Source organism: Drosophila tropicalis, unplaced genomic scaffold (genome assembly GCF_018151085.1).
Source record: "Drosophila tropicalis isolate 14030-0801.00 unplaced genomic scaffold, ASM1815108v1 contig_1187, whole genome shotgun sequence".
Classification (NCBI taxonomy): Eukaryota; Metazoa; Arthropoda; class Insecta; order Diptera; family Drosophilidae; genus Drosophila; species Drosophila tropicalis.
In genome coordinates, this window is record NW_027172559.1 from 3,340,909 (window position 1) to 3,357,131 (window position 16,223).

The window sequence follows — 16,223 nt, forward strand, 5'->3', positions numbered from 1 at the left end:
TCCACTTGCCCTCATCACCCTGACACACTTACCCCGATTCAGAATGCCAGCCATTAGTACGGGGGTTGGTGCTGGGGGCGGGGCATGTACCACGGGCGGCGCAGCAGGCAACAATTGCGGCTTATTGGGAAAGTCATCAAAGCTTAGACCAGTCACCGAAGCACTTAGCAAAGGATTTTTAACCACTCGCGTTGCATTCGATGTCGGTGCCGCCGACAACGACGACACGTCACCTTTGGATCTTTCCGACATGGCAGTCAAATTCCGGCTAGCCAGTTTAATTGGCCTTCAAATCACTTGGTTAAACTTTAATGTTCCGCCTATTAAAAACTAACCACTGTAGGTTCAATGCGCTTGAAATATAACAAAGAGTTGGTTGTGCTTTTTCAAGAGATTTAACAGAAAAACAACTTAAAAGAAAAACTTCCAGCCAGGCAAGTTGCAACTGCCTTGCCATTCACAGTTTACGTTGAGCTTTGGCCAAACATGCCTAGCGTTGCCAGATGTTTAACAGAAGAAGATGCTAAGTAAAAATGTAGTTAATGTTTATAAAACATAGGTTCTGAAACTATTAACAAGCACTTTCGTTTAGCTTTTAGATTAAAACATTTAAAACTTATAATAATTAATTTATTTTGTTTACTTTCCTCTTAAATTTACGAATTGACTGGAGAACATTATACATATTTTATATTTATATATTGTTACAGTTAACGGCGGAATATCCTAAGTAGTACATTCCACAAATAATTTTAGTGACTTTTTGTAATTTATGCACCGTTGTAACATTCAGCATTAAAACAAAAATAAATAGATTTCCATTTGAATAGCTATAAAATGGCTAAACAGCCAGTCCTGTGCAATAAGGCAAGTACAATTGTAGAAGAAGAAGAAGCTGGGTTATGTTTTTTCGATTTAATGCAAATTTAACTTTTGTTACTCATTGCACTCGATAAAATTATAGTTCGTTTAAACAAGGCAAATCATAGTTGTATAAAAAGATCCTAGTGTGAGATGGCTCTGTCATTTTGACGCAGTATTAAGGAAGTGACCACTTGCCATCAAATCAGCTGTTTGCCAATAACAAATACACCCACAAATTGCGAGAACATATCCAATTGGAACAATGTCGAGCAGCAATCCCTTTGATAGCGATGATGACAAGGATCAGCTGGCTGTTGTTGGTAACGGCGGTGGCCAGATTCTAGAGGGTTTCCTTTGTCCAATTTGCCGTGCAGATTTGAAATCAATTGATGTCTTAACGGATCACTTTGCTCGGCAGCATGCAGAAGAGGAAGATGCCCTGAAATCCGTGTTCAAGGATATATTCACCAAAGCAAAGAATAAAATTCTTAACAATTTCGATGATGAACGATCCGGTAGCAGCAGTGGCAATACAGCATCGGGTGCTTCGTTTTCATCGCCTAGTGGCGGAAATGGAGGAGGCGCTTCTGGAGGACCATCTAATGCACGTTCGAGACAGAATGCTTTTAACTTTATGGGGAAACAACAAGTGGGAGCCGAAAGTTCGCATTTTGAATATTTCCAATCCATCCGCAATCCACGCCTGGAACGCTATGCTAGTGAGACTAATAAATTGATAATACGATTGCATCGATTGCTTAAAGACTTGCCCACAAATTCGGAGCAGCGGAAGATTCATGAAAGAAATACCGTGACATGGTTGGATGGCTCTCTGGTAAAATTGTGTCCCAATTGCGCCAAGAGTTTCCATCTGGCGCGTAGACAACATCATTGCCGACTATGTGGTGGCATTATGTGCCATGATTGCTCCAAGTTCTTGGACCTGGAGATGGCAAGTGAGTATATATGTCCAATTAGAAAGCACCGATTCCATTTTATTGATTATATTTTGCTTTCTAGTGCAATTGGCCAGCCTCGCTTCCACACAAAGTGAGCCGCTTCAGAATTTGCATTTACAGCAGGATCGGGCGATTCGCCTCTGTCAGCATTGCCTCAGATTGTTGGACACACGCCACGACATGCACGAGAGTCGCACTTGTCGGCCAGTGCTTGCCCAGGTCTATGAGCAGATTGGAAAACTGAAGAAAGACGTTACACCCGATCTGGAGATGTACATGAAAATTAATCTTAGCCTGAATGAAGGGGAAAACATTTTTACATTGGCCGATGCCAATGCATTGCTGGGAAAGATTGGCAAAGTGGCCGAGGCATTGGATGCTCGCAGTAAACGCATTTTGGCCATACACTGTGAGCCCGGCAGTCGCGAGGAGGCCCTAAAGAAAGCCATACGAATGAGTTGCATGCAGGCCATCAAGGAAAGAATGCTTTCGCTGCCTCCATTGCCTAAGGAAGAGTACATTCGACAAATACAAGAGCGCAAACGCATGGAGACGGAACAACGCATTCTCACCGAACAGCGTCTGGCCAGAGAGGCCTATGAACGGTATGGTCCTGCAGCAGGCACTAGTAATCAGTCCATGGAATCCGGCAGTTTTGCCCAGGGAGTAAGTTGAACAATCAATTTAGTTGATGGATTATTGTCTAGTTAATTACTTATTTTCCTCAGTCTGACCTGCAATCGCTTACCAATTGGTCTGCTCCCCAAGCTGCCGGAACAGCGCTCACTGTGGATGATCCATTGATCGAACAAATCAATATAATCAAGGGATATATTAAACAGGCGCGTCAGGATCTAAACTTTGACGTTGTCGAAACTCTGGAGTTGAACCTGAGAGAGCTGCAACGTGAGGTCTATGAAAGGCAGCGTCTGTCCCAAAATCGAAATGACGATTAAACAGTATTTTTGGGTGTTTTGTAAAGTATATTAAAGAAAATTGCTAAGAAAAGCACCTTCAGAGAATATGTTTATATATGTATATCTGTATAATTGTGCGTTCAAGAGAGATTCCTGCAAACGACCATGTCGATTTAGGATTTCAATCCTACAGCAGCAATCAATGCCTTCACTTTGGAAATGTAGGCGGCTTTCGCCTCATCATTTGACAAGCCTTTGCGGTTATTCCAGGCCTCCCATTTGGCCTTGCCCTTAAAGTCAAGGAAGCCAGGTTTATCTGCAGATCCGAGAATAACGCGTCAATTGGTGATAGTTTTTAAATTTGTTCAATCTCACCTGTATTGCAATCGCCCACGGTCGCCTGTTTGTAGAGACTGTAAAGTTCCAACAAATCGTTATCTGCCGGTGTTGTGTTTAGATTCTTTACATCCTCAGCGGCTTGGTTAAATTCCTAGTCAAACAGTAGAAACTAAGCAAAGAGAAGCAACTTTTAGTACTGACTAAAAGAAAACTCACCTGTAATTCACTCATTTTTGCAAAAATTTTTGTCTTTTTCTTCCTTGTAGTGCTGGGAAAATATCGATATAGTATCGATGCATCGATATTTTCATGGACATCGAAAATATCGATGTTGCTAACTTCGATACTCGATATATCGCCATCACTAGACCATTATTTCACTTGAAATAAAAACGCGGGATAAAGCTGTAAGGTAAATTGCAAATTCATTTTAGCAATATAATTAAAATACTAACGTAATCCACTTTTCCATTCAGGATTTTGGTGTTGGCAGTGATGTGAAAATGGAGAAGTTTTTAAAGGGCAAGGACAATGGCGAAGGTAAATATTATTCTACCGCTTGTGGGTTGTGGCAGCCAGTGGCGTAGTAACGGGGGGGGTTTGGGGATAAAACCCCCCCCGAAAATTGGTTCATTTCTTATAAAATTGATTCAGCCAATTCAATATCTTTGATCCTAAAACATGTTAACCCCCCAAAACATTTTCTGGCTACGCCACTGGTGGCAGCCACACAAGTAGGCTGCAGCTTTTGAGTTTTAACCTAATGTAACAAACACGTTTTTGTTTGTAGATTGCGACATCGTGTAAAATGTGGCCAAATATGCCAAACTAGTGGAAATACCACGAATTTGAAAACTCCAAAAGCATTACCGCCCTTATCTGCTGATGAAATTCTCATTCTGGAAGATCTGGAAAAGGTTTTGTATCCTTTTGAACACGCGACTCTGACCACATCATCAAGCAACTTAGTCACCGTATCGATGGTCATTCCTGTATGCTGTGGCCTTCTTCATAATCTTGCTTGCTTGTACGACTTTAATAAGCGGAACAAAAGACAGACTCCTTAAGTACGAGTCGCCGTTTAACGTAAGCGAAGCGGAGAAATTTTTAGAAAACGAACTCTCTATGGTCAACGCATTGTCCGAGCCACGTCCACAGAGAGTGAACGAATGTTCAGCAAAGCTGGACACATCGTTAACGAGAAAAGAAGTTGCCTTAAATCGCAACAAGTAGACATGCTGCTTTTCATTAATAAGAATGATTGGAAAAGAATGATCTCGTGAAATAGATTCATCGTTTTGAAGTAGTTTAAACGTATGTTAACTTATGTTTAAATAAAAAATTTATCTTTTGTTTTTGATACCAACGTTTTTTTTTTAAATTTTTGGGAGTTAAAATATTTCGATACGAAAATCGATGTATCGATCTGGACCCATACAAAATATCGATATAGGTAAATATCGATATTTTCCCAGCACTACTTCCTTGGGCGAGGCAAATAAACGGAACGAGTGCAAAAACTTACGGCGAGAGAGGCAAGAATTTACGGCGAGAGGGAAAAATTCACGGCGAAAGAGGCAATAATTTACGGCTAGAAAGGCATTTCCTTTTCAAGAGAGAGTTGTCGGAATTCGACTCTTTTGTTCGATTGGATGGTCGGAGTTCGACCCGTTGTCGGAGTCTGACTCCTTTGCTCGATTCGATAAACTTAAAATCGTTACTAATTATCGCATTGAAAATGAATCGTCTAGTTATCGATATTTCGACATCGAAAAATCAATCGATAGGTAATTTTCTCCATCCCTACTGCGAATTGCATATTATTATTATTCCAAAAATAGAACAATTTACTCAAAATGCTCGTGTGCACATATGAAAACTGCAAATTTAAAACATCTAGATCTTCGAATTTCAAGCGACATCAAGCTTCGCACCAAAGAACCTACGAGGGAAGATATGCGTGCAGCCTGTGCAACTATAGGTGTAATTTTTTACATAACATAAAACGCCATTTGAAGTTGAAACATGCTGGCCAAGGCTTGGTAATCTTAGTGGAAAGGACGCCACTGTCCGCGGAGACAACAGAGTGTCAATGCTTGGAGAACACACACGAAAACGATTTTGATATAGTGATTGAAGAGGATCCAATAATAGTATACGAAGAGGAACAGGAGCAGGTCTCCGTGGTAACGTACGTGGAGGAGGAGCCCGTAACAGAGTATGCAGAGGATTCAATAATAGTGTATGAGGTCATATCCCCACCAAAGCAGGAGGATACAATAGATGATGAAGTGGAGTATTTAACCGAGTAAACACTCAAGATCTTAGCTGGCAAGTTCAAGAGCTTGTAATGGCTACATTTGTATGTATATTTTTATGAAAGAAAGACTGGTAGAAATAGACGGCAGCACCAAAGCAGTGTGCCTTTATAGGTAACTGCATAACTTGTAATTGCGTTACTCAATAAGAATTTGTCCATCTAAGGAACTATCCTTTACACTAGTAAAGGAGCAAACGGAACGAGATTAAACAATGACAATGGCTTTAATATGGCAAGAACAAAATTATTGCGAAATTATCAAGAATACCATTTGTTTAAACGTTTAAGGCTCACGGGTATACATATGTATGTAAATAGTATAAAATCTTCATGAAATTAATTTGTAGGATAAAATCTAATAATAAGCTCTGTTTTAAATGCATTTAGTTTTTAGTTTAAATGTATATAAAATCATTATGTGCATTCTTGTAATTAATTATGATTAAGATAAAATGATCAACTAACAATATATTTTCGATTGTCGAAACTAAATACTGGAATAAATACAAATTATATAAGTTATAAAATGTCTGTATAAATTACGAAATTTAACCAAATTTATGAAATTTCTTTAAACTATGTTAAAAAAATTTCCATCCCTAAAAATTTAATTTGGCGCATAATTTTTCGAGTTTGGATTCAATGTTCGGTTGCATTTATTTGTCTTCGAATTTGGGTATGGTAATTTAAACGTTTGAAAAACATTTGCAAATAATTTTAAATATTAAAATGGAACGAGAATAATTCAGTAGCAATGTTTGCTGGGTTTTGTCTTTCATTGTTTTTGTTTGTCTTTTTTTTTTTTTTTGTGTTTTCAAATTTACGGCGAGAGGGAAAAATTCACGGCGAGAGAGCAAAAACTTACGGCGAGAAAGTCAAAAATTTACGGCGAGAGATGCAAGAATTTACGGCGAGAGAGGCATTTCCTTTTCAAGAGAGAGTTGTCGGAATTCGACTCATCATTTTTCAAATAACCCCCCTTCTACATAAATTAACATTTTGAAATTTGTTAATATTTATATTAATGTATAATGCCATCCAGTTTGGAAATCATTCAACTTACAAATGACATTTCGACAAAATTAATTGAACTAAATTGTTAAAGCTAAGGAGTAAATTTTATAAAGATTAATAAAGTTCAAATTAGTATTTTATATACTATTTATATATTTTTTAACAATTTGTTATAAAATTAATTGTTCATGCATTTTTTTGCATTTTGTTAAAGTGTTGCATATAGTCAAAGAAGAAGATTCCAGTTAAAAACCTTTTCGACTTTAAAAAGATTTCATTTTATGAAAATTTTGGACGTTTTGCAAACAATTTAATATCATGTCTCGCAAAAAATTTTCCAGATTTTGAAATTCTACAGTTCTATGCAAGTTCTAGGTAGTTGTAAATAGTTACTTATTTTGTTCTTTATTTTCTAAACTTATTTTTCAAAAGATCTGACTTTATAACTCTCAAAATTGAGAAAATATGATTTAATTATATCGAATCCGCCATATCTTAAAACCGAGGAGTTTCAATTCCTACATCCCGAAGTTGTAGTGTAAGTAAATAATATCATTGTATTTGCCTTATCTATTAATAATAATTTCAATGGTTTGCGAGTAGCTCGTTTGGTATTTGAACGTGTTTCGTGTTTTCAGAATCGAACCACATAGGGAGTGCCCACTGTTCCAATAGCAATTCGCTTTCGCCGCGGTTAAAATCGAGTGTCGTCGTGGTCTGGTCTGGCCAGCAGACTCGGGCCATATTCGGAGTCTCACATTTTCATGTCTCAGTACATATGTGCGGTCGGAAGAAGTCAAGACAAAACAAAAAAATTAAAAGTTACGCGGCTTGGTAAAAATCGAAATCAAAACGAAAGCCAAACAATAATAATAATAAAGGGCTAAGCGGCGAGACCGGGAGAAAGGAAAAATCGAAAATGCAAATGGGCGAGAAAGTGATCTAAGGGCCGAAAGCAACAAGAAAGAAATAAAGGCCGAAACAAAAGAGTGGAAACAAAATCGAAGCCAAAAAGGCAAAAATCAAAGTGAGAAAGTGCCAAAATAAAAATAACAACAAGAAAAGAAGAAAATGTTGTGTTAAGCGGCGCTAGCGACAGCGGCCAATGTGTGTGGTATGTGTGTGTTTAGGCCATGGTAACTAATTTTTAAGGATTTGGCGCGTTGCCTGCCCATCGCCGCCCCCCCTGCACCTATCACCGCGTCACAAGTGTTGTATTGGAATTATGTAAGTGTGAAAGGCAAACAACAAACTGAGAATAAACAAAGTAAATACTTACATGAGGTTTTCTTTTTTCTTCTTGTCATTTCTTTTTGTTTACTTTCGATTTAAACGACGATGCACACACACACACACACACACATAAACCAACATTTGTGAGAATGCAATTTCTTTCTCTCTCTGATGTTTTGGAAGATCGGCTGTTCTTTCACTCTATTGCTGTTTCTTTTTAACTTTTACTTTCCCTTGTTTGCCTTACTGTCTCTCTCTCTCACTCCTTTACTTGTGTGTCGTGTGTGTGCTCAGCTGTTGATCTATTTATACGTAAAACAATTAGTTAAACATTAACACCAGCATTTACGCTTACTCACTGATAAGAGTGATATACACCGATCTATCCTCCCATTCATCCAACCCACTTTGGCCATTGATCAACGCTATTTTTGATAAGGAATATAAAAAAGTAAGCAATAGTTGACCCAGTAGCCTCTTGAGTCAGGGCCAAACTACTTGACTAAAATGACGACAAGCTACTTGAGGGTCCCTTTCCATTTCCCTATCTTCTTTCTTCCCATTCCATGGCGCCCCCCTTTGCACTTGAGTTGAGTTAAACAGTTGTGTAAATAACTGATGGACACTGACCCTCCACCTTCACCTCTTATGCTCACCCTTCCCCCGCTCACCTTTAGAGTGTTTGTCAGGTGTCAATTGCGCTGCACTTGACAATTCTGTGGCAGCAACCACAAAAATGTAAGCACATTCTATAGAAAACTTTATCTTACGAATCTTTTGTTTGACTTAAGAATGTAAACGTATAAAATAAACAAAGAAAAACAAAAGTCTAAAGTGAGAGTCTCCAAACAAATATAAATTACTAAGTAATATACAAAATATTCAAATACACACGGATTTCAGTGAACAGGACCTTTTTTAACACTTCTTCCCTTAAAGACGCCCTTTAAAACTCAATCTTGTCTTAATCTAATCAAATGGCTCTATTGGAATTTTTCACAATTTTCATTCTATTATTCACACTTCTGAAACGACAAAACTGAACTCTATTATATAATTACATGTGCTCATTTAGTTTATGATAAATGATTTACAAATACAAATTTGTTGGAAGATCTATGACCGATTCTACGACAACATATTACAAGAATAGGCTGACAAAAATCGTCTTAGCAAACCAATTAAAGCTGAGCTTAGAAATTAGAATATGTATATACATTTTTTTTTGGCTAAATGTAGCTAACCGGAAAACGTGCTACAAAAATTAATGTTTAACCGAAAAACGCAAACTTGTGTTTCATCTTGCCACTGACTCATCTGTTCGAGTCTAAACGGAATCTATTGAATGACATTAATTTGTGTGAATTTAACAAAATACAAGCAACAAAAAACCTTGAATACTATTCATTGTTCTTACGATTTTTTCTAAATTCATTAAATTTATGGTTATGGAAGAAAAAATTAAAAAATTGACGTAATACATGTATGTACATACATATGTATTAGTCTAACATTAGAAAATCTTTGTTTGAAATTGAAAAACAAAACTGAAGAGTTGATCCAATGTTTGAAGGCCCAACAAAGATTTTGTAAAGCATCTGAAGTAACTTTACTTTAGACACTTTTGTCCGCCCTTCCAAGCAGTTTTTCCACATTTTGTATGTGCTGTAATAAATTAATGCATATTTTGTGCAATTTTTTGCTTTGTATATTCGTTTTGCTGATTTGATGTCTAATCAATAATAAATGACGCATAATTTATAATGTGCCCTGCCCTCCCTGCCCAATTACCCTATAGCTGCTTTACCTCCCTTCCTCGCGCTTGCCTGTCTACAATATTCTACGGCATAATCTCTCTCTTTCCTCTGACACGGGAATGAGCTCATATATATTTTTGTACATATATAAAGTTTATTTAGATTTCATTTTCGACCAGAGAGATGCGAGATCAAAGTTAATTGAATGGGAATTCGTTTTTTGTTGCTGCAATATTAACTTTTTTTCTTTTATAGGCATTTCCCCAGCTATATTCATCAAAGTCAAACCAAATGTAGTTGCAATTAGTTGCACGAAGAGAGACAGGGAGAGATGTTAAAAGTCATTTAACTGCATTAGCCATCCTCCCCTCCAATTGATTGTAATACCCAACGAACCAAATTTTTTGGCACGAAAAATTTCACTTTTATTACAGCTGATGGAAAGAGATAGAGGGACACAGAGTGACAGAGAGAGAGAGAGAGAAAGCGAAAAGGCCCAAACCCACATTGAATGCCTCTGAACTTCACATTGATATAGAAACCCACACCTACATAGCGAGAGAGGGAGAGGTTTTCTATATAGATAGATGAGTTGGTTTTGGGGGGGTTTTTGTTGGTGGTGCTTCTGATGGGTGGTTGACTCGGTGGGGCTCGACCACATTTATAAAACTGCAACAGCTGCAGTTATTTTTCAGCTTGTTTCAGTTTGATGCCCCAGCAATTTTTGTTCTCTCTCTCTCTCTCCTTCCTTCTTAGCATTTTCGGGTTCAATGAAGAATTTTCAATTTTTGGTAGTGCCGCCCTCTCTTCTCAACCTTTTATTTTTGTGTAATGAAAAATGAAACTTACATTTGAGTTGATAACCATTTTGTTTGGATTCATATTTATAGATGATGGAAAATCAAAGAGTATGCATTTACATATATTTCAGTTGATTGGCCATTGATTCATTGATTGATTATCTAAGTTTTTGTTTTTACTAGAATATTTCTGCATAAATCACTTTTCTCATGAGCTAGTTATGGTAATTTGTTTCCAATTGAGTTTAAATCAACGAAGTAAGTTAGAACATAAAATAAATATTCTAGTTTTTATAGATATCAGTAAAACCAACTTAATCCTAACATGATCTGCGCTAGTCGATATCTTCTTTATTTGTTTATTGCTGAATGCATCTATAATTAAAAGACATTTAGCCAGTTTCAAGGACTTTAAAAAGACGACAGAGAACAATATTGGAATGTAATCCCCTTTATGTATTTATTGCAATCGAAAACTCTTCCAGTATGCGCTACATGTTTTGCTTTATTTAGTTATAATTCCCAACTAGTTTACGTGTCAAATATATGGTAATATGGAAAACCCGCTCATCTTTGTGTAAAAAACAATGAAATGATCTTCTTCGTTAGATAGATCTAGAGCCGACTCTAAGCCAAACAATAAAAAAACTTTAGAAAACATGTAAAATTTTGTTTTCAAAAACCATAAAAAAGACGTGACATTTTCCAGTAAAAATGGGGCTCATTTCTGAATGAGTTACATGTGAACAGAAATACTTATATACCTAATATTTACAGCTAATGTAAGTATTGATGTAGTCAACGGAAACATGCAGTTCATTCGATTCTCTATTCATTAAGTATGAACTACTAGGACAGCTCTTTTATGTGCTTAATTCATTTAAATTCTAAGCTTCATTTATTTAATACGTTTTTCAACTAAAAGTCTCAAGTGTCGATTTGAACTCATTCGTGCAGTACTCATTAGAATATAAGTACATTTGTGTACAAAGTAGCGGCAAGAAGTATTAATACTGGCCCAGCATCAGGCTTAGTTGCTTCAAAAAATATATTATTTTAAAAGAAAAGAACTATATGACAGGTTTATTTTAAAAAAAAAATGGAACCCCTAAACCAATCCATTTTGTAACAGTTCGATAGAATGTATAAGTTTTCCCTGTTTTTCCCGGCTGTCTTTTAAGATGTCTAATGCAGGTTTTAACATTTAAAGCGTTTAAACTTTTGGGGTACTTTGGTATATGTCTCCTAAATAAATGCTTTTTTCGATTTTCACAACGATCCCGAGAAAAACCAGGGCACTGTAGTAAATCTCTTCAGTTTCTAGTCTATATTCATGAGAGCGTATTAAAATAAGAGTCAGTACTGTTGAATTAGGTCATCAATATTCAGCTTATCACATAAAAAATACTTGAAATTATTAATACATTTATGCCTGTTAGTAAAATTATTGTTAATGATGCACCTGTCAATTCATAAAAATCATTCATAACATTCTTTTTTTATCTGAAAAAAAAAAAATGATTAAAAATTAGTTTTATGAAAGTAATTTTGTTAAAGAAATGTACTAAATATCATGATTACGGTCCCTGGTTTATACTAAAGGGATAGAAAGGTTTTGGTTTAAATTTAGTTGGTCTATATATGTACATATACATATGATTGTGTTGTTCTTATCTGCCAGAAATGACCTCTGGCATTTGTCTAGCAGTTGCCCATTTCACTCACACAATTTTGAGCTCTGTCTAGTTTTATTTCTTGTTTTCCAACTTGGCATTTTCCAGGTAGCCGAAATGAAGGAAATGCATTCTGCAGCTGTTGTCAGCCAACACTCACACACACAGAAATAGAATGCCTTTTAACCATTTCGTTTGTTACCTGGGTTAACTCAGTTTCGGCATTTGCTAAAGTAACATTTGCTGAAAAATATTTTAAAAGGCCAAGCCAAGAAGGAACCCACCGCTTTACACATGAATTCCACAACACATTTTGTGCGTTGTTGCGTCATCGTCAGCACGGAAATGTCTATATATACATACATACATATAAAGAAACATATGTATATTTGAAATACTCGCCCCAATCTCCAACAAAATACTCAAAATGTCCGAGTCTAGCTTGCCATAAAAAGAGTCTTGTTTTTTTTTTCGTTTCTCGTATTTTGCCGGCTGTTCTTGTCAAACTTGTTTTGTAGTTTTTAAAAGAAAATTTCTATAATATGAATTCAAGTATTTATCTTGCTTGGCATTAATTAAATTTTATATATGTATATGTATTGGGTTATCATCAAAATTGTGAGTGTTTTGTTTATAAAAGAAATATATATATATAATTTACAAATTTTCTCTCTTTCTCTCTATGGCACATTTTTGTTTTTTTTTATCGTTTTGGCCTCTAAATTTATTTAGCCGGTTAGTTCTAAGAGAGATTGTTGCTCGATGATTTCTCATGCGTGAATGTGAATATACACACACACAATAGAATATATGTATATATCTACTATATGTGTATACATATGTTGATGCATGAGAATCGGGGGTATAACTAGTCATATATTTGTTTATTTATTTCTATGCTATTTCTATTTGATTTTGAGGTGGGTGGGAATAGACCGATACATGGCAATGACAGTCTATTTTTATTGTTGTTGTGGTTAAGGGGTGACGCCTCAATGCATTTTCTTTTACTCAACATAATAGTCATCATCATTATCATCATCATCATCTAGCATTTCGTTACTGATTTCAATTCACAAGGTCCAAAGTGTGCAATGACGCGTTTTTTCTACCATCATGCTTCGTCGCCTGGCAAGAATTTCGTTTTGTTTGACTTGACTTGTAGACTATAGACCCACATTTCCCACAGATAAGCCAAACAACAAAGGAGGGCAAATATTCATATTTGCTCTGCTGCAAAAAACGACAGAAAAATTTATCGAATTTACATCCAAAAATTTGTTATAAACTTTCAATATGCTCATTTTCTCAGCAATTTTACATTCAAGTTGATTTTTCTCGAAACTTTGGAAGTGCAACCAGATGTTAAGTTATTGATTATTTAACTTATTTATCTGAATTTTTGATGTATGCATAACATGAAGTTAAGTTTAAAAGTTAAGATTAACTTGGTCTAAAAATTATTTGAGAAAGATACTTCTTTGCTTATGTGGTTTTATTTTGAGGAAAATATTTAGTTCGATTTCGTAAAAATTTTGTTTTCTAGATGCCAGATATAAAAAATACTGATTATAAAAGTATTTATCTCCGACCGCTCGTTAACAAACTATTAAAATTGTTGCTTCTAGTATAAAAGTTATATTCTTAAAAGCAGGTTTCACTTTTTTCAATTAATTTTATTAGAATATTAAATTTGAGCCATTAAGACAAAAGGGTATTAGGTTTTACCTCAGATATAAAAGCAAATCTCGATAAAGTATGAAATTATAAGAGAACAGCCTCTTTTGCGGAAACAAAAGTGTCTCAAATTCTCTGCTTAGAGCTCATATTTATGATACACATGATCCACAACTCACTTAATGCAAATGGTAAAATTTTCGAATCCAATTTCCAGAGTTTTCCTTGTATCAATTTTCAATGTGTGCTTATATCAGCTCCACTCATATCTGTCGACTTGCCTCACCACTTTCCCCCCATTCCAACCCCTCGTTAGCGTAGAGGAGCGCATTCATTAGCATCATCTTCATTGCCAAGTCTGGGCAGATACTTGAACTTTGTCTGGGCGTTGTTCGATAATGGGAACGACGAGTATTTGCAATTTTAATTTCTAATAAAGTATTTTTTTCTCTTAAAGTTTCTTGTGGTTTCTTGTGTTTGTTGTTGTTTGTTTTAGTTTTAAACAGATTGTGTGGGTAAGTGGAAATTGTGATTTCTAAATGCGTGTCCTTTGGCCATTTAATTCACATTAATTAGAAATTCTTTGTTTTCATTTACTTTGTTTCCACCCGTAATCTGTCGGATAATTGACTTGATGTTTCTGTTTTGTCCCTATTTTATTTTGAAACTATTTATAGTTTTTTTTTTGTGTGTGTGTGTGGTTTTTTTTAGTGTTGTTTTTAATCTACTTTAGATTTAAGATGACGTCATCAGCTGTGCGACTGTCAATGTCAATACTGGTCATGGTTTGCAATTGTTTTTTAACCCCTTAGTGCCCTCCTAACATATGGACATGATGGAGGGTTGCAAAAAAGAAAAAACCCCAACAACAACAAAAGTGAGGCATAATAACTCGAAAACACGCAAAGAAAATATTTGAAACAACAAGTTAAGCTCAGCGACTCATTGAATAGACCCACATGCAATTTTCTTATACCCTGAAAAGAGGAGGGTCCCATAAGGTCGCTCAAATGTTTTCAACGCATTTAGAAAAATCGTTTTCTACCAATAAAATGAACGTTAAGCTTGAATTATGCCTCTTTGTCTATTAAAGGAGTATGAAAAGATATAACAATACGATTTTTTTTAAAGTCAATTATCAATTATGTTTAACGTTGAAGGGTGACTTGGTAATCAAAATACGCCAAACTCCAACGTTTTTTTACGAGACCTTGAAGACGTCAAAGTTTTACAACCGCAAAAGTGAAATGTAAAGACATCTCCATTCTATTTACGCTAAAATATTTTATTTTTTCAATATATCAAAACGTATCATAATCAAATTCGTTATTCTAAATACAAAAATTGTATATGTACATATATATAAATGATTATACAGGATAATAATGAAACAAGCTATAACTACCAAATTTAAAACATACCAGTACGAACGAATTGCATTCTTTAATGGCATTCTAACATAAATACATATTAAAGTCTTTCACATTTGTTTTGAAATACTTTAGAAATTCAGATTATATTTAATACTAAAAATTAAAAAATTGAGAGAATTCAAAGGAAACTATCAAGAATAAAATCAAAGCAAAATTTGGGGAAACAAAGAATGAAAAAAGTGTAGCTGTAGAAATGCCTTGAGATTGTGATTACATCGTCCACATATGTTGGACTTAAAAAAAAGAAATGTTTTAAGATGTGAACAAGCAGTAACTAGATAAAAGGTTATTCCAAATTACTGCAAAGGTTTGCGTTCAATATTTGAGTATCAATTTAAAAAATGTTCAATGCATGAATACATACATTAAGCAGGTAACTTTATAAATTCTAAAGTTGTATTCATTCGATGCTGCAAAAGAATGCTGTAAACGAATGAAACGAGAACTGCAAATTCCTTCGTTAACGACACCAAGTTGAGTGTCTAACACGTATTCGGAAATATGAGTTTGTATTCGGAAACATGAGTTCCGATTTCACATGTTTCGAGAAGTCAACAGATCTCAAATCCAATTACGAGCTGAGCTACTCGGATCCCAATTAAAGTAGTGTTCTTTAGTAAGTTAGGAGCTTGAGAAAACTATATGAATAAGTCCTGTTCTTTCAATCGAATCGTTCATGTATGTAATGTTACCAATAACTTTATTTGGTATTGATTGTCAAATATTGTATAAAATAATCTCATTTATTAAAGCCAATAACAATCTAATTACTTATTTGACCTGTTTTAATTTTGTGTACTCACACACAGTCTACTTAAATAATTATGAACCCCGACAACTCTGTAGATTTTCAAACTTACAAGGCTTGTCAAATATTTCGAGCGAGTGGTCTATCTAGGAGGCGATGAAGGCTTCTAATTAATTAATTAATAAATTATCCTTTTTTATGTGTAGGAATTGCTTTTCAATATTGTTATTAAAACTTAAGATGCTAATGCATATATAGCGAAATGATAGACATGGACCGAAATATCGAGAACTGTAAAGAATTCGAAACTGCAAGTAAAGATTTTTTAATCATATTTGCTATTAAGAAGTTTTTAATATTGAATGAAGTGATATGAATTAAACGATAATTTGAAATTTTACTAAGGAACAGTTATAAGTATAAGTTTATGCTCATCAGAACTAACAATAAAAAGGAAAAGAAAGGGTATACAAAAGTCAGTGCATCGCT

General features: G+C 35.1%; 4 protein-coding genes and 1 long non-coding RNA gene across 15 annotated transcripts in view; 3 read left to right on the forward strand and 2 right to left on the reverse strand.

The window, feature by feature from the left end:
• The window catches only part of PAPLA1 (Phosphatidic Acid Phospholipase A1), a 28,732-nt gene extending 28,253 nt beyond the window's left edge, over positions 1-479 (reverse strand). The window contains 1 exon segment of the mRNA XM_068288103.1: positions 33-479. Within this exon segment, the coding sequence (XP_068144204.1) occupies positions 33-252 (220 nt within the window). The 5' untranslated portion in view covers positions 253-479.
• A 387-nt stretch (positions 480-866) lies between these two features.
• Rbsn-5 (Rabenosyn-5) lies at positions 867-2,845 on the forward strand. The gene is made up of 3 exons (XM_068291328.1): positions 867-1,820; positions 1,885-2,489; positions 2,552-2,845. The coding sequence occupies exons 1-3, from the start codon at positions 1,127-1,129 to the stop codon at positions 2,777-2,779; spliced, it is 1,527 nt and encodes a 508-aa protein (XP_068147429.1). The 5' UTR covers positions 867-1,126; the 3' UTR covers positions 2,780-2,845.
• On the reverse strand, positions 2,786-3,350 carry Acbp1 (Acyl-CoA binding protein 1). The gene is made up of 3 exons (XM_068291339.1): positions 3,296-3,350; positions 3,116-3,230; positions 2,786-3,056 (listed from the first exon to the last, which is right to left on the reverse strand). Exons 1-3 carry the CDS (start codon positions 3,308-3,310, stop codon positions 2,914-2,916), a joined length of 273 nt encoding a protein of 90 aa, XP_068147440.1. The 5' UTR covers positions 3,311-3,350; the 3' UTR covers positions 2,786-2,913.
• LOC137577799 (uncharacterized) lies at positions 3,041-4,439 on the forward strand. Its single transcript, XR_011032483.1, has 3 exons — positions 3,041-3,491; positions 3,556-3,619; positions 3,870-4,439. It is a non-coding gene; the product is annotated as an uncharacterized lncRNA (long non-coding RNA).
• Positions 4,440-7,121: 2,682 nt separating this feature from the next.
• Piezo (piezo type mechanosensitive ion channel component) overlaps positions 7,122-16,223 on the forward strand; it is a 33,809-nt gene continuing 24,707 nt past the window's right edge. For 8 of the 11 annotated variants that reach the window (XM_068291252.1, XM_068291295.1, XM_068291279.1 and 5 more), the window contains exon 1: positions 7,122-7,640. The gene's annotated coding sequence lies outside the window, so the exon portion shown is untranslated. Of the gene's footprint in view, positions 7,681-16,223 lie in introns of all 11 variants that reach the window. The other 3 variants (XM_068291262.1, XM_068291267.1, XM_068291303.1) reach the window with 3 other exon arrangements.

Excerpts from the sequence above, each read along its gene's own strand:
- Rbsn-5 (XM_068291328.1), top strand. The coding sequence starts at position 1,127 with ATGTCGAGCAGCAATCCCTTTGATAGCGATGATGACAAGGATCAGCTG. Across the intron at positions 1,821-1,884 it reads CTTGGACCTGGAGATGGCAA|TGCAATTGGCCAGCCTCGCT; the intron begins GTGAGTATATAT and ends TTTGCTTTCTAG. Across the intron at positions 2,490-2,551 it reads CCGGCAGTTTTGCCCAGGGA|TCTGACCTGCAATCGCTTAC; the intron begins GTAAGTTGAACA and ends TATTTTCCTCAG.
- Acbp1 (XM_068291339.1), bottom strand. Across the intron at positions 3,057-3,115 it reads CGTGGGCGATTGCAATACAG|ATAAACCTGGCTTCCTTGAC; the intron begins GTGAGATTGAAC and ends TCGGATCTGCAG.